The sequence below is a fragment of the Rhinichthys klamathensis genome, unplaced genomic scaffold, assembly GCF_029890125.1.
Source record: "Rhinichthys klamathensis goyatoka isolate OS25496 unplaced genomic scaffold, OSU_Roscu_1.1 h1tg000165l_1, whole genome shotgun sequence".
Taxonomy (NCBI): domain Eukaryota; kingdom Metazoa; phylum Chordata; class Actinopteri; order Cypriniformes; family Leuciscidae; genus Rhinichthys; species Rhinichthys klamathensis.
The window spans coordinates 4,963,413-4,981,593 of NW_026606697.1; the positions used below are offsets into that span (position 1 = coordinate 4,963,413).

Genomic DNA, 18,181 nt, shown 5'->3' on the forward strand with positions numbered 1-18,181 from the left:
TGTGGCAGCAAATTGATCAGATTTGAACCATATTTGAACCATCTTACAAAATATTCCAGACAAAGTCAATAAATAAAGCATGCAACCATCTGACCCACTTTATGCTTTTAGTTTCTAGATAAATGTAACTATTCATCGGAACAAACACTGGTACTTAATTATTTTGCTTCAAACAACCAAAATCTTATTTTAAACCTTTTTGTAAATTCGCTTTAAGTAATGGATGCTTGCTGTTGCACATAATAAAAATAAAAAAAGGCATTTTGACACAAAATAAAACAAATACGGCAAAAAAGAGATGTAAAAAAACAAAGCCAGTCAGTAACAATCTCTTTGCACAAAAGTCAGATGCATAACAATCAAAATCTGAAGTGAAAGTCTTAACCTTCTTGTAAACTTCCTTCCACTTATCTTCTGTTAGGCAATAATCTGTATATTAAGTAACAAAATTGCGACTAACTTCCTCAATGTTACGAGAAACGTTCTAATAGGTCATATTTGTCATTCTTCTAACATAGTAGATTCCTTTCCCTAATCGCTCACTATTTCTCTCACTATTCGAGCTCGCTGCCGAAAGCAAACCACTGAGCAAAGCAGAAGACTCTGCATGCAGCTCAACACACACCTGTCCAAAGACTTCCTTCATTGAAGCGCATTGACTCTTTATTCCTATCTGACAATATGCTGTATTCTTATGACAGCTTAAAGGGATAGTTCACCCAAAATTTAAATTGTCATTAATTACTTGCCATCATGTCTTTGCAAACCCGTAAGACTTTCGTTCATCTTCAGAACACAAATGAAGATCTTTTTAATAAAATCTGAGAGATTTCTGTCCCTCCTTTGACTGTCTACGCAACTCACACTGACACTTAAAAAAAAGTTCATAAAGAGATCGTAAAACTAATCCAAATGAATTGAGCGGTTTGTTCTAACATTTTCTGAAGAGACTCGATCGCTTTATATGATGAACAGATTTAATTTAGGCTTTTATTCACATATAAACATTAATCAACTCACACGTCAGTTGTGGTGAAAGGAAGCTCAAGCATGTTCACTTGACACGCGAGAACCAATGAGGTTCATTCTTGTGTTACGCATCACGTTTGAGCTTCTGTTCATGTTTGCTGATCAATGTGAATAAAAGCCTAAATTCAAACTGTTCATCATATAAAGCGATCGAGTCTCTTCAGAAAATTTGCACTAACTCGCTCAATTCATATGAATTAGTTTTACGATCTCTTTATGAACTTTTTGAAGCGTTAAAGTGTCAGTTGTGTAGCTGTCAATGGAGGGACAGAAATCTCTCAGATTTCATCAAAAAGATCTTCATTTGTGTTCTGAAGATGAACAAAAGTCTTACAGGTTTGGAACGACATGAGGGTGAGTAATTAATGACAATTTTTATTTTTGGGTGAACTATCCCTTTAAGAGGTCAGCATAACCCTAGAGGCTGTTCGGACTGACAAGAGCAGGAGGGAAAAAAAAGAACAAAAAAAGCTGCCCGTGTTAAACTTTTCCACCTTTTTACCAGAGAATCATTATTAGCATCATGATGAATTTAACGATAATATATCAACACCAAGTCCGTAAATGAAATACAGTAATAATATCCTTCAACAATCATGATTTCAAGTATTAAAATAATGAGCGCTTGATCTCCGCCGAGTGTAGCAGAAGAAAACATCATGTATTTGTTTATGAGAGGATAAGAGAACCGAGATGATGTGAAAGAGCATCTGAACGGGGACAATATGAAGTGACCCCAACTGCCAGCAGAATCGGGGCGTTATTTGAGGAAACTGAACCTTGTTTCATGAAAGGTTGTTGTAAAAACAGATTTTCCAAAGTCAGAAATGCACCCTGTTCACAAGACTCACATTTTGTATAAACATACACACGCGTAAGATTTCACACATTTCATTACCACCTGTCTTTCTCTCTATTAAAGATTCATCTTTCCAGTCAGTCTCCTCCAAGCACAAGAGCTATTGTTTGTTTGTTTTGTCCACAGCTCTATGCTACCATGAGATTGTGCGATTGACGTGTGGATATTTAGTGTGGAGGATGGAAGAAATACCAGGTGGTGGATGGTTAGATAGTTGCATGTTCTGAAGAATAACCATGAAGCAGAGAAAGGGCACAGCGAGTCAGGACGGGGGCGTTAGCAGTCGGTGGAGATTTTGGCAGAAAGGTCTTGGATGCGACGAGCGCTGCAACTCTTGCACAGGATGTGTCCGTCCAGGGGATAGCAGCCTCTTCCCTCGGCCTCTGAAGACAGGAGAAGACCACACTCCTACAACACGAACACAGCTCGTCTTTAGCACGCACTGCACTTATTATTCATTCATTTCAATAGTCAAAATTATTTTTAATACTCTCAAAGTATTATGTATGCATTTGTAATTGCAGTGTAAATGCATTCATGCCACGTATTTAACAATATTGCAACAGTATCCTCGCACTTTTTCAGTGGTGATGGTTCCAGAAATATTTCCCCCCTATTCATTTCTCCCATTGGGATTTAAAAAAAAGTCTTCATTAAAACATTATAAGCCATGAACCAAACCAACAAGCTACACACATTACAAACTTTGGTTAGAAGCAAAAAAGCATTTGAAAAAAAAATGTAGGGAAAGAAGAGAGGTAAAGAACTATAATCCTATTAACCACTCCGAATAAGCATAATCGAATAAAAAACAATGGAGAAATTGATTTCAGTATATTAAATTGATTATATATATATGTGTATATATTACGTTTATTGCAATAAAATATGCGCACACACACATATATATATATATATACACACATACAAATATTTTGAGAGCATAGGGAGATCGACATTTGCAGTGCTTCATGGGAGTGGGCGGAGCTAAAGATCTTATTTGGCACATTTTGCTTGTCTTCTCTCTTATTGGTGGAATGTTCTGTACAGCATCATGGGTAATGTAGTTTTCCACCAGGAATTCCGATTATTTTAAAACAAAGTTGAAATAATGTGCGCTGACAGCTTCAGCAAAAACCACCAATTAACACCCTCGTCGTTGCTCAGAGTAAAGCTTATATTTAAAGGTTTATAAGTTGTAGCTAAAAATCTATTTCCCTATGGAGAAAATGGAGTTTTTATTTCTGACTGTTGGACTCAGTAGTGCCAGATTAAGACAAGACACTACACTTTTTCAGGCATTTTTAGGCTGTTTTGCTTCCATGAATTGACAGACTAGTGGAAAGAAGTCTAGTAAAAGCAAAATAGCCTAAAATCTCAAAATTGACCATTGCCTGAAAAACAATGGTTTTGCCTGTAGTGTCTTGCTGTTACCAATCAAATTAAGTCTTACAAAAAACAGGGTTCCTGCACACTTTTGAAAGTCAAATTTAAGGCTTTTTAAGACCTGAAGAAATCAAAATTGATACCGTACATTAGGGGTGTGCAGTATTGACAAAAATATATCTTGATATTTTCAACGTTTTGTTAATAATAATTAGATGATATTTTACTGATTGTGTTTTTGTGCTGGTGCCATGGCTGGTTTAGGTCTGTTGTTGACAGCTGACTCACGAAGATATTCATATTTTTCATATTCTATGCAGTGGTCAGTTCACAGCAGTGACAGAAATTAATATTTTAATTAAGGGGCAATATTTGCCACCTTAAATTGATTTTTTCAGGGGCATTTTCACCTATATATGGACATTTTTTCTAAACTTATTTAGAGTTATGCATCACCTTTAATGTCAAATACTATCATTCAAATTAAATTATACAGTAATTATACAATAATACTTAATTATATAATAATCATACAGTACCACTGTTACAGTCAAATTAAATCATTCAATCAAAATCCATCTTTGCAGTGCAGAGGTGACAGAAGCGGCATCTGAAGTGGCATTAATTTATTTACACTCCATTTACAACGGCATAAATAAAGCTATCAGATATATATTTTTAAATCAATATTCAATATTTAATTATGAAATGATTTCGAATTTTAACATTTTATTTAAAGGGTACTTTAAATATGAAACCGCAGCGGCAAATCACTGTCTTAAGTGAGTTGAGGGAGTCATTCATTCAACCGATTCGTTCAAACGGCTGATTCATTCGGGAAAGAAGCAAGTGATTCGTTCAAAACGCGGATTTCAGTCAAGAAATCATCGCTGTGTTGCATTGAGACTCTGCTACGGTTTCATTTTGAAATTATAGTCGGCGAAATAAAGGGAAAACAAACAATATTGTGTCTAAAAAGTAACTCAATGTTAACTTATTGTTAATTTAACTGTTGTACAACATAAATATCACAATTGGAATTGTGCACGGGACAACGGCACTCTTTCTGATGTGATATTCTAATATAAGAACATAATATGATATAAATATAAGACAAAAACTAACTTGGGGACATAACAGTTACACTGCACACATCACGCAGTGAAAGCACGAGAGACAAATGCGCTGTCAGCTCGCAGTGCCTCGTACATTGTTAAAACAATGATTACAATATCATAAAAGACAATACACATCGCACACCATACGCACATAAAGAATGAACTTACAACTGAACTGACATTTACGACCTTTCTTCTCCTTCTCTCCTCTCGCGTGCAGGAGACAGTTATGCTGCCGCGACTCGCGAGTGACGCGAAATGTCACGTGAACTAGCAAATCCACAAAGATAGAATAATAAATAAATAAAAATACGTACGCTAATTAGATGGTTTTAATTTGGAAAGCTTTTAGATATGTCTAAGTCAAAGTGTCATCTAAAATTTAAGACCTTTCATAGGTAAAAATAAGACTTTATAAGACTTTTTATGGCCTTAAATTTAAAAATCTAATTTAAGACTTTTTAAGGATCCGCGGGAACCCTGAAAAAAGCAAAGATGGATTTTGTTGATGCTGATTTCAATATATCGTTAAATACAATAGAAATAATAAAGTTATATGTAAAATATGGTTAAAGTGCACTGGTGAATGTTCTGACAAGCATGGTAAACTAAATTATACTTGTATATCATGTATTTAAACATTTGTAATTATATAATTTATACTAAATCGCTGTGTCATCATTACAAATATAATGTCGCCATGAAAATCAAAATGGACAACTCTTATTTAATCAGATAATTACAAAATTAAAAAAATTTAATTTCATAATTAACAAAATCCCCCTAAATATTGAGATACAATATCATACATCACTAAATGCAACCCCTTATTTTTGCATGGATGTTAAAAATAAACTACTCTCAAATATCTGAGTTGGTGCATTACATAAATAATTCAACAGTAAACATGCAAAATGATGGTTCTTACCTCACATACGTAGCAGTTAACATGAAAACTGCGATCCAGTGCAACGATCCTCACGGTCTCCTCCTGCCCGGGCTCTGGCATTATGGGCTGACAACATACTGAGCAGCGGGGGGCAAACTTCCTGTTCAAACAGGACGCAAACAAGGTTTTAGAGATAAAATCAATCAATTTAGTAACTAGTAGGACATTTGAAAGAGCCTCATATTAATACAAATAATGCAAAGATTTAGTAAAAGAAAACATGCAACTTTGTTTATCAACAGAAACAGAGGCTTGAAGTGAAGTGAGTGAGTACCTGTGGAAGTCCTCAATACAGTGGATCTGAGATGTGGCATCCACAGTAAACGGCACTCCATCCAGACAACAGCCGCAAACCACACAGGTGAAACAGCGAGGATGGTAAGCCTTTCCCATCGCCCTCAGGATCCGGTCTAGGATGGGCTCAGAGCATTTTGAACAGCGCTCAAGTGTGCTCTGTGAACAGAGACGAAGAAAAAAATGCTCAAAGTTTTGATGTAAAATGTGCTACAGAAAGAAAAAACATACAATAAAAGGCAGAAACCAAGAGAAGACGACAGAAAGAGAGAACTCACTATGTAGCAGCTCTCGCAGTAGCTCTTCCGGTCTAATGCGTAGAAGGGCTGACCTCTCAGTCTGGCATGACAGGTGATGCAGGTGAAACACTCCACGTGAAACACCTGCTCCATGGCAATACAGCCACTGCCGTCTCCCAGAACATTATCCCCACACCGAGCACATCGACCTGAGGGAGAAAGACAGAGAGAGAGAGAGAGAGACAGAGAGATCCATGACCCTCACTGTACACATAAAATAAGCAAAAATGCATTAAATATTGGAGCATACCAAAATATTCCTCAGTTGGGGGATGATTCATGTCATACACCAATTTCTTGGTGAGTCGATCCAACTCTTCCTCTGGATGCGGTGCTGACCCCTGCTGGCAGAACATTGTACATGTTTTACCATACTTGTACAAATGTAAACTTTATACATTCTCAGAGTTTCTGTACACACAAATCATGTTCACTACCGTTTTGAAAAGCAGTGCATGTCATTGTATTGCAGGTGCACTTGTAGACTACTTCAAATCATAAAGAGATTTAAAAACTGTACTTGCAGATAATTAGTATTAAGTAAAAGGCCACTTAAGTCGAACATAAAGGTGCAGTAAGCGATTCCCTCCCTTCATTGCTTCGCCCACAAAATGCATGAACAAGTTACACAACGCAAGGGTGGATGTCTCTATCATAGCTGAAGCGAAGTAGGGCTGCACGATTTGGGGCAAATGTCATATTGCGATTATTGAGGTCAATATTGCGATATGCGATTGCGATATAATAAACAAATGGTTTCATGAGTCAACTTGCTTGGTTCTAAAGCAAAATGCACACACAGATTAGTGATAATTCTGAAATGTGTATTTCTCAACTCAAACTAGCAACAACAACTAAATGATTGATAACACCTATAATGATCAATAAGCCATTGATGTCTGGATAAAAATTAATTTAATTTTAATTTAAGTGAACCTTAAAACAATCCTCACATAAACCCATAATAAATGTCATATTTACCTGTGCTCTTCCTGTCTAACAGGACATATACAGAAATTGAATAAAGTTATCAAACAGTCTGCGCTGCATAAATTATATGGACTAAAATCCTATTTAAAGCTACACAAGTTCTTTGGTCAAGAGCAGTGAGTGTTTTTCTCTGTTCCCTTTGTTCTTTGATTAACTTTACTGACAGAAAGCATTATTGGATGCTGGCCCTTTAAGAGTTGCTGACAGAGACGCGGATCTCACACGCGCCTTATTCTCTCACAACTCTTTACGACCATCATAAGGCTGCTCTTATGTTATGAAGACACTCGACAAATGATATTTTGGCATAATTGTGTTATTGTCCGTTCATTTCAAGTGGAAAGAGAACTGTATTCTGGCGCACGGTCTGTGCACGCGCATGATACTGGCGCGCGTCTTTCAGTCAGGACATTCACAGGCAGCGCGCTCTCTTTTGAATTCGCCTTTGGCTAAGCCACACCCTAGAATGTAGATTGACCAATCACAGCGCAGCCAAGAACGAGCTCCCACAGAGGTCCGACACTTTTCCACAGCGCTCCATTGACTTTAACACAGGCGTCTCATATTTTTGGTCTCGGCCAGCTATTACCGTCGTAGTTTTATCAAAAATATGGTTAAACGTTGTGCCTGGGGCATTTGTAACACAGATACACGTTTCCCAGAGAGGTTGGAGGGGGGTGTCCGTTTTTTTCCCTTCCCAAAACCGAAGTCAAATCCTGACAAGTGTCGTCTAGCACACGCTGCTAATAAATACAACGTTATACTCGCGTAGTCCGTTTGCTTTGTAATAACGATTATAGAAGTGAATAGAGACCTACCCAGCTTTGCATGAACAGTGTTGCTCCTTGATATTGTTAGTCCCAGCCTCCGTCTCGATTAGTAGGATAAGCGGTGGTTCATTTTTTTACTGTGACCGGTATGCTTTTGCCTCTATTTGGATGCCTTGTTGTTCCTTGCGTTTCACCTGTATGTCATGAACGTATGCCTTCGAACGTATATTGCAGCCCCTTTTGCCTATACTTCTATCGGACACTTTGTTTGCTGCTTTATAAAAGTTTGATAAAATTTCAGCAGGAAGAGCTGTCACAGCATAAGCCATGTTGATACCAGAGCCCAGATGAAGTTTGTTTGTCGGACGTAACAACAGTAACTAAGGGGGGCGGGGCTTAGCCAAAGGCGAATTGTCTCGCTAAATGGTTTAAAGCATTCGCATGAATAAGAGCGGGATCATGTAACACTAGCCAAAGGACGACAAAAAATAACAGATGCTGCGTTAACAGCCCTAATTTATTTATTTAATATAAAATCGCAGTATTTTGCGTCATATAATCGCATAGGCTTGACATCGCGATTACGATTGCGATATGATTAATCGTGCAGCACTAAAGCGAAGCAAATAATGCTTCGCAAAAAATAAAGTGAAGATGAATGAACTACATGGAAGAACAAAAGAGGAACATACAGTACAGAAGAGTAAATGCAAGCAAGAGTTGGTTCTGAGCGATCTATGAGCCATCGGAAAGACGTAACTCAATCGCAGATCTATAGAACGTGTGCAAAGACGTGCAATGCATTTCAGTGTTTTTGTTGTAAACGCATATTACGGCAATTTGCACAGACTCATTAGAGGGTGAAAACAACGCAACAGGAGCATGCTGGAGGCTTGATCTGAACGTGTAACGTCTCTGGTTTTGTATGCAAAAAGAATTATCGAGCTAGCCATTTCTTTCAGTTTCTATCGGCTCTTAAACACAAATGGGAGCGTCGGTCTTAAAGGGTTAATGCAAGTTTTTCTTCTTTTTTTGTAAAAGCCACTCAATAGGAAGTCTGCCTTTGGTCTCATGGCAGCGTTTCCATTTGTGCTACAACTTGACAAACCAACATCGACCTCTCCCAATAAACCGGTCTTACCTTGTTAGACTGATATGCTGACACTTGGTCTTGACTCAACTTCACCGGCACTCCCTGGCCGGCTCTCCCTCCTGGCATATTCCCTGCTCCTCCCTTATAGGCAGCGGGATCTCCATGAGGCTCTTGTGCAGGGGGAGGTGGCGGTGGGTACCAGCCCTGTCCCTGCGCTTCATAATGTGGCCGATCTTGCTGAGGGGGCCGAGAGGCATGCTGACGGGGCGGTGGCGGGGTGTACGCTTGCTCCGCCTGTCGTCCGCTCTGAGAATAGGTGACGGGCTGAGCCGTTTTCACCTGTACAGTAAAGCGTGGACCGGTCGGGGTGGAGGCAGTGGTGTAGGAGGCAGGCACTGGTTGTGGGTAAGGTTTGTGGACTGAAGAGGCGACGGAGGGGTAAATATAGTCCGGCTGAGGTGTAGAGGTGTACGGTGGGGCGGGGTGGTACTGGTTTTGGAGTGGAGCGGGGTAGCCCATTGAGGACCTGCTTGTTGGTGGAGCCCCCATCTGGTTGGGAGAGTTATATCGGTCAATAGGGACGTGCTTGCTGTAAGGCACATTGTCATACAACTGTAGAAACAAATGGGGGGAAAAAGACAATCACAATCAAGTATTTCAGAGATCTGTGCACAATACCCCAATACTAAACATTACCCAAAAGGGTGGGATACACTATCCAATTTTTGCCGATGCTATAGTTGGCGAAAGTTATTTGCATGCGTCTTCTAGCAACGAGGCGCCATGTTTCTGTGTGAGTTTGTTGTGTTTGCAAGTCTGGTAGTGTGTGATCCTCAGTCATTAGTGTATGACGCCCAGTTTTTCTCTAACCATTTACAAAATCAGCAAGTGTATGATGCCTAGTGTTTTAGAATCTGTTCAGATTTTAAAAGTCATGTAGTTCAACTTCAGTGTTTCTCAACCGGTGGGTCGTAAGAGCATTTTGAGCGAGTCGTGGAGTGTGTAGTCAAAGAAACAACAAACCAAAAAAAACGTCATTCTAAATGTTTTACTGATGCGAGACTTTTATTTTGAAAGACATGAGTGAAAGCTGTTGACTCTTCTGTCAGGCACAGTTTAAGTAGAGTGCCTGAGAAAAACATGTTGTCAAATTGTCCTGATTAAGTATGTGCGGTCAGATGAGAAGTTGTCAGGCTTTTTGTCAGTGTCATTATTCTAACATTATTTTCTTATGAAATAAAAAGTCTCTCACCTCAGAAAAATTTAGTTTCCTGTCCTGTCAGATAAACGGTGCACACGGCACACACTCTTCAATTGCACGCACAATCTACGTTGTCAAATAGTAAGTCATGATTACCAAAATTACGTAACTGGTACGTCGTGTGTTAGCTGGGAAGGATTTGCATGCAGGGATGATGTTCATTCTACTCTTCAGGATCAGCGTCCATGTTTTATTAACAGTTCATAGTAGTATTGTGTATTTGCTATGGTAACTAAAGTTTCCATAACCTTAACCCAAAATACCATTTTATTTTCACAGCTTAATGACCACAGGAAAATGTGGGTCCCATGGCCAAACCAGTTTCGCACTAGTGATGTAGTGTATTCCAGCCTTAAGAAACACATTTACTTACTAATATGTCTGAAAGCATTCTTTAAACTATTGTTAAACGTTTTTTCCCCGTGGCACTTGGTTTAACTCATTATTTTGAAAGGTTACTGCTTTTAAAGTGTTTACCGGTGCGCTTGAGCTCTGAGGGTGATTGTCCAGGTCAGCCAGCATGCATGTAAGAGAGTCTATCTCTGCGTCAATATTGGAGATGTGCTTCTCTGATCCACGACCCTGAACAAATAACAGCCACATATAAAACTCACATTATTATTCTCTCATGAAACACAATAATGATTAAATGTATGGGGAATGTTTCAAAGTGCCTCTATGCTTTTTTTAATTAAAGTGTCGCTAATTGTGAATGTAACAGTTCTGGAGGTTTTAAAGATTTTCTAAAAGAAAAAAAAACAGTTCATCAGTAACTCTAGTCTCACTTGCTGTTAAAAACATGATGAAACAAATTTACATAATGCCAGTCTATGTTCTTCATTGGCTGCCCGCGATCAACGTCTTCTTTGACTCTCAAACACTGTAGTTGTAGCTAATAAAGCCTGGAAAAATTTGGTTTGTGATATCGTCGTGTTGAGAAGATGATATTTTTAGCACTGAAAATCCACTTCACGTGCACTTCCATAGGATGAGGACTTGATACAGAAAAACCAAGCCATAGTTACTGTTCATATCACTGTGTATCAAGCGCCGAGGAAGATCCGGAGCTGAAATTCAGATATGGTAATAGGCTTTTGGTAAGCGGTCGACCACAACAAGATCACAACAGACTGGGCCGTCTGACCAATCAGAGCAGAGCACGCTCTTGGAAAGGAGGGGTTTAGAGAGACTGAATCTTCAAATTTAGACTGATGAGGTGATATGCAATGTATGTTATGAGAAAAGTAAATGTTTTTTGATCTTGGATGCATGTAATCCTATTGTAGGAGACATTTAAAACTAAATCAGGAACCTTTAAATTAGCATAATAGGGGCACTTTAAAAACGTTTAATGAGAAGGATATTTTCCCAGTATTTTTGAGAAAATTTAAGGAATGATCGACAAATTCAAATTGAACCAAATCACATTTACAGAACACAAGTCCTTAACGATAATTATAAAAGAACATGTGGGTATCACTGACGTGAAGTTCATGGCTGGCCATGCGGGGGCTCCAGTTGTTGTGGTGGTCTTCTTTGGGCCCCTGGCCTGGAGCATAGTATCGCTCTCCTATTTGGGGAGGCAATGGATGATAGCCAGAAGACCCTGAGCGATCATCTTGATGCTGGTGTTGCATGGATCCCCCTAAGCACACAGATAGTATTCAATCAATTATTTCTTTAAGAATAAATTCAAGTAAAGAGATGAGTTGCTTAATATCAAATAACCACTGCGATGGTAAGGTTGACAATTATAAACAATGTTCAACAAGAACCATGTCACAAACTGGTCCGTTTGGAAAAAGCATGATGCATATGTTTGTTTCTTTGTTTTTTAACACCATGTCAGCTTCTCTGGCTATTTTTATGGCAAAAACTATACTTGAGTTTTTAAAAATTCAAACTAAAGACTTCTTTTTTTTTTTTAAAGGGATACTTCACCTCTGGAAAGATGAATGTGTATTTAAAATAGGTAATTTATGTAGAAGAAATTTGAAATTATTTTTGAATTTGGAGCTTTCTAGACTGAGAAAAGCCAAAAAATGTATTTTAGATTCACCAATCAGAATGAATTCATTTAGATTGAAACAAAAGGTGTGCATGTAAACAATGAATGGCGACTGCAGAAAGCAAAAGCTGAATCCAGGACATTTTGTATGATCTCGACGGTCGGACATGTCTGGGAAAAAGAGGATGAATGGTAACCCCTACTACTCAGCTTTCTCCTACTAAGTTACTCAGCTTTCTCCACAGAACAAGAGCCTGCTAGCTTAGCTTCCAAAAAAGATGTCTGACACTATGTGTCCATTCTGTGAGTGAGATCCCACCCTCTATGGGCGGGTTGAGGACATGCGGGACAGCTCCTTCTACTGGCTGTAGTCTTTAGCCTCTGGCCAAAAAGTCCTCCGATGACGCAAAATGACGATTTTTACGTAATCGGAGGATTTTTTCCAGACAAAAAATACATAAATCTCTCGTCTCAGGGGGATATGAGGGTGGAAAGCACAGTAATTTGAAAATACTACAGGTTTTCTACTAATACAAAGCTTAATGCTAAATCCTGAAGTATCCCTTTAAATAAAACAACATTTGTATTAACATGATTAAAAATCAACAATATAAAACTTCTCACGCACAATGAAGCAAAGGGCTGCACGATATTTCATTTTAGCATCGCTATCACGTTGTGCGCATCCGAGATAGTCACATCGCAGGATGTGCGATGTCAAGTAAAGAGATCGTAGTTGATCCATGATCCGTATGGACCAGGCATTACGGTTTGAAACGCATGTGATTCCCGGTTTAATTGCAAAATGTATCATTTGAACGTGATTTAGGTCCTGTCAGTTTAAACACTCAAGAGATTTTAAACCATTTTGAGCTGAAGAGGACGCAAAACAGAACCGAATTCGCAACTTGTGGTCAGTTTTCTGTCTACACAAAGAGCCAAATTCAGTTCTCATTCTGTGTCTATTCATGCTTGAACGGACACATACATGCGAAATTCAAAATGCCCAAAACGTGTCTTGGCGTGTATCCTCATAAACACAGGCTTGCGTGAATGCAAACAATTGAGAAAGAAAACAGATGCGTTTCATTATATTGGATCAGTGCATTAGCTCTTAAAGTGACAGCAGCCTAATATTCCTGCTACTGTCTATGTCATTAATGACATCAAACAACAAAATACAAAGAAAAAAACACTGTTGTAGCTTTAACAAAAAAAAAATTATATTTTATTTATACATTGAAGAGAATACAATCCTATTTTACATTTGATTATTCAATTTCTGTACATGAATACTGTTAGACTTACCTGAAGAGCACAGTGTTTATTTCATTGGCATTTTTGTTCTATTGTATTTATCTATGCTTGTAAATTGTTTATCATTTTCTATGCAGATTCACTCCCCTAAAATCTCCCCAATCATTCTAGAAAGATTAATTAATTTCAAATAGAGCCATTCAATTCATCTGGTGAAAATGTTTTCATATCGCAATATACAGTACAGTAGTCAACATTTGAAGTGGATCAAGAAGAACGGGTATTGTTCAAAATTCATGTAGAACTTTGATGAAAGGTCGAGATCCACTTCAAATGTTGACTACTGTATATCGCAGAAAACAAAACAAAAACAAAGTCAGTTTTTTACAATATTGAAGCATGATGCATCAACCTGCACTGGAGAGTTTAAGGGTTCTTACCTGAAGGTCCAGTTGCCATATATCTTACAGGCATCCCATTTCCTCCTGTTCCGCCATTCTGCTCATACATGTTATATTTGGGCCTCTGGTCGGGGAGACCTTTCTTAGGAGGTCTGTAGAGAGCGGGGCCAGAGTGTGACATTGGTGCTGTGGCTCTATCTGAACTACCCAGGGTTCTTGGAGGCAGCCAGTTGGGGCCAGATATACCAGGCTTCTACAAGGACAGCACAGAATAAACATTGTCAGTGTGTAACCTTTCTCTGTTTTAAGTGACTTGTTTGTACATGAGCATGACTAAATAATATAGAACTAGATTTTCTACTACACACCTCAAACCTAAAACTCAAAGAGATCCGGCCCTATAGCAGTGCTGTCCAAACTTGTAAAAAAAAAAAAAAGCATAACTGTAACTACACAAAACAGGTTTATGCTTTATGCTGAGTTTCCAGTGGCAACGCATGGTTTCCACGATAACAATAGGCACCAAATTAAAAAAAAGCAGGAAAAGGCAACCATTCGCAGCCGAAAGGGGAATTCCAGGGTTCCTTAGTCGAAATGCATTTCTCTTTCTCACACACACACACACAAATATACATACAATTCCCACAGGTGCACAGTACTTGCAATGTATTCGCTCCTCTCTCAAGTCTACCATTGGTACAATGGCCATTGTCCACAACACTTAATCCACAATCCTTTATATACAGAGTCCGTCCATGAAAATAAGATAGGAAATGTTATGTAATGATCAACTTTTCATTTGAGCCATCTGGTGTCCGCCGGACAATGTCCTGTGTATGCAAGGGCTGAGGATTGTTTGTTATTATAAGCTTACGAAAACAAAGCAAATAAACCTCACAACAATACAAGATGCTAACAAGTGTAAACGCAGTCAGAACAGATATATGGGAAGTATTAAAATACAAACAGGGTCTTTGAAATGGTGCAGGAAAATCCAGCTTAAAGGCACAGTATGTAAGTTTCGCCACTAGAGGTCGCTTATTCAAAACAACAAAGTCGTAGCTTGATGGCGCAGTGAATGAGCGTGGAATCATGGGAGTTGTCGTCTTCACCTCCACAACCAATGGAAAGCAATTCTGACAGGAAAAAATCGTGTTCATGGATGAGCTAATATATTAAAGTCTTATTAACGTTACTGTGGCATGAAGCAGGGCCGAGAGATTTTACGTTGCTGTTTTCATTATACGCTTCATTATCGGATGCTGCCGCTCCTTTCGTTTTGTTCATGCATATTTTACGATTAAAGTTACGTTCAACGTTCGCCTCTTTCTTGAACTTTGTTACAGTTACGTTTAATTATTCTGGGGTAACGCAACACTGTTTTAGTGTGCTGTGTTGAAAGTTATGTTAACGTTAAGGCCTGTTCACACCGGGACGAATTTTGCGCGCGATATTCGCCGACGTTTAACACCGCCTCGTGACTAAACAAAGGGCGCCAATGTGAGTGTGCACACCGACACGAAAAACGGCACGCGTAAAAGCGTCATTTTTTTAAAAACGCCTCGGGTTCGTTTTTTTAGTTTGACGCGTCGCGTCAAAAACTATACGACCAATGAGATTGGCGCTTTTGCTCGCGTGTCTGGAGCTTCTGAAGTTACAGTAAAACACAACTTGGGGGCGCTCAAACACAAAATGGTCTTGCAGAGCACACATACGTAACGGCAAAGAAGATATACGCCAAGTAGCGTCTACACTGCCGGGAAGAAATAAGACGAGGAAGATGCAAGGCAAGATGAATGTAGAGCTGCTGGTCTCGTTGGTGTCGGAACATAAAGAGCTATATGACAAACGCGACAGCGACTACAAAAATCTTGATAAAAGAGAACTGTTATGGAGTGGTATTGCAGAGCAAATGGGCGCCATCTAATGTCAGGGAATGAATTTGCATGTTCACTCGGCTCATCGTCAGCAAAAATCACTTGGGTGTGAACACAAAAAACACGTTGAAAAACTCTGGCGAATAACGCGCGCCGATATTCGTCCCGGTGTGTACGGCCCTTAACTCTGTGCGTTCGCTCGGTGGCTGCAATGAGACACTTGTTGCACATTGCAGTAAGCTAGATCGATATTAGAATATCATATTAATAAAAGCTGGATGACTTGTGTTGCTAAATGGCATGCAATTCAGTTTTAAACACTGTGGGGTGGAGAAAATGCTGTATTACTGTTACTACAAATAAAGCTCTTTCTGAATATGCGATGTTAGCAACTTGACAAAATAGTGTTGTCTGATCTACTTTCTGGGTACAAACTCAAGGTGAATCTAGAAAACAAGAGATTCAAACAATAAGACAAAAGAAATCATTGTTATAAAGCTCACAACACGGTAACTGTCGATAAAGGTATCCAAACAGTTGCTCACCCGTCTAATAAATAACCCGTCTATGGTGTTTACAAGGTTTCTAAGGAAGTCAACCCAGAAATTGTTGGTAATACAGATGAGATGACATTGACAGGTGACACATTGACATGGGCCGTTACACTGGTTATAATAGCTGCTTTCTCTGGATTTAAACATTGTTGGAAACATTTAAGATAACATAAGTACGTACACAAGTCAACAAAATCTATGTTCTAGTGGTTTTGGGCTATTTTAATCCAAATATCTTACATGTTGTGCCTTTAAGATAGCAATTGGTTTCAAACTGGTCATTAGCTGGTTGACCAGTTATGATGCCCCCCAAAATAGTCAAACCATCTTAACTATATAAATAACTAGCAGCTAATTTGTTGTTGCTGGTCCAATGGTGTCAACCAGACCAGTTTGGACCAGATAATGACCACTGCGACCATGTTACAAAACAAATACCACCTTAAGATGTATTTTTCAGCTGTGACTTCTAATCACTGCACTGATCTACATACTAATAAATGCCTATGTTTGTATCCAGAGAAATGTTCAGCCTGACCACATTGGATTGCACCGCAATCCGTGAAAGCTCATACCCAAAGCCGGGGATTGTTAGGCCGATGAATCACCCGTATGACAATGTTTTTTTTTTATCTCTGAAAGCACATTAATCTACGATGTAACGCGTTACTGCTTCTCTCTCCTGCAGTGGACTGTGAACATTGCAAAGTTACATCGACTGATAAAAGTGCGACACTGCCGCACACAAACGTCATCGTGGATGTTTGCGATAACAATAACTCATCTATGGTAACTTGCGTCCTGTGTTTATTGGGTTATTTAAACAATAGGACATTAACGATTTCCCGTACCTCTCGAAAACGCTGCAGACTCCCAGTCTACCGAGCATCTGCCTCGTCTTGCTTCGTTTTCATCTGCAAAATGAAATCAGCACATGAAATGAGCCGGCGAGCTTCGTCCGTGTGTCTGTCTGGTAGCCTGTGTTTCAATTAAAAAGTTCAGTTCATAGATTCCCAGCCTTGTGCACTTACCACCAAGTATATGAATGCAATTGTTAAACATTAAAAACTATCCCCTAAACATAAAAACGACAAACGAGCCCTCAAGACCGCTCAGTTTGTCGACGAGTAGCATCCAGTTTAAACTGTTTATTTGTGTGTTAAATAAAGCGAATACGGCAAGGCTGATTTATACGAGATTTTTTTTCTTTTTTTTCTAAAAGAAATACAGCCTCATAAGATGTGAGTTAACACTATCAGTAAGCTGTGTTAGCTTTAGGTTAGTATCTGGACCAATACACTTTTGGTTCTCTGTCGGTTTCATTTTAGTAACCTACTTTTCCTGGAGGATCAGCAGCGGCTGACAGGCCTGTGTGCAGCGGTCCACGCGCATGACGTCACGTGGCAAGCTCCTCCAACATTTAAAGTCCCCATGAATTCAAAATTGACCATACTTACTTTGTTTGCCTAAATTGATCGTTTTGTGGTGAACAATTCATCCATGCAAGTCAATCCACACAAAATTTTTTTTTGGCTTCGTAATCTTTAATCAAAATCTGAAATTTCCCCTCCCCTCTGCATTGGAGGACCTTCCCTGATGACGTAGGTTTGACGGTTTGGGCGTCTTCTTAACATCCATAATCACGCCCCTCCAACTGACAGTAGACAGACTGAATGAAAACACCTACTTTTCTAGATCCAATCAGGTGCTAGTTGGGAAAAAAGCCACGCCCACTATTTTGCCTCATTTAGTATTCCGTTTCTCTCGGAAATACGTCACAACACTGGAGAAAAGTCGTTTGCAACTTCCGGTTCACGGGGACTTTAAAGGTAGAGTAAAACATGTACATAAAGGTAGAGTAAACATGTACGTAAATGTACATTTTCAGGTCAGAAACCACTTTTTAGCGAAACCACTTTTTAGCTTACTGAACTTGTACAACATTACTTTGGGACTATCTCTGACTCGTGTAACAAGAAGGCTTTAAAAACAATTGAAATATGTAAGTCTTTTAATTTTGTATTCTTTTCCTTTGA

The 18,181-nt window shown here is 39.0% G+C and overlaps 1 protein-coding gene across 4 annotated transcripts; it reads right to left on the minus strand.

Annotated features, from left to right (window-relative positions):
* Positions 1-1,842: 1,842 nt before the first annotated feature.
* Positions 1,843-17,532, minus strand: trip6 (thyroid hormone receptor interactor 6). Of its 4 annotated transcripts, none has more exons than XM_056259329.1 (11): positions 17,482-17,532; positions 16,997-17,123; positions 13,754-13,967; positions 11,533-11,693; positions 10,526-10,630; positions 8,836-9,399; positions 6,185-6,278; positions 5,914-6,083; positions 5,616-5,794; positions 5,321-5,441; positions 1,844-2,296 (listed from the first exon to the last, which is right to left on the minus strand). In XM_056259329.1, the coding sequence occupies exons 3-11, from the start codon at positions 13,893-13,895 to the stop codon at positions 2,165-2,167; spliced, it is 1,668 nt and encodes a 555-aa protein (XP_056115304.1). In that variant the 5' UTR covers positions 13,896-13,967; positions 16,997-17,123; positions 17,482-17,532; the 3' UTR covers positions 1,844-2,164. The 4 variants fall into 4 exon arrangements, with proteins under 4 accessions (XP_056115307.1, XP_056115304.1, XP_056115305.1 ...); XM_056259330.1 differs by lacking the exon at positions 17,482-17,532 and adding an exon at positions 17,177-17,349 and having other exon boundaries at positions 16,997-17,059; XM_056259332.1 differs by lacking the exon at positions 16,997-17,123 and having other exon boundaries at positions 1,843-2,296; positions 17,482-17,527.
* Positions 17,533-18,181: the final 649 nt, after the last annotated feature.

Bases quoted from the DNA above. Each gene is read 5' to 3' on its own strand.
- trip6 (XM_056259332.1), bottom strand. From the start codon at position 13,895: ATGTCACACTCTGGCCCCGCTCTCTACAGACCTCCTAAGAAAGGTCTC. The intron at 11,694-13,753 runs GTAAGAACCCTT...CTGTGTGCTTAG, and splicing joins TATGGCAACTGGACCTTCAG to GGGGATCCATGCAACACCAG. The intron at 5,442-5,615 runs GTACTCACTCAC...CTGTTTGAACAG, and splicing joins TGTATTGAGGACTTCCACAG to GAAGTTTGCCCCCCGCTGCT.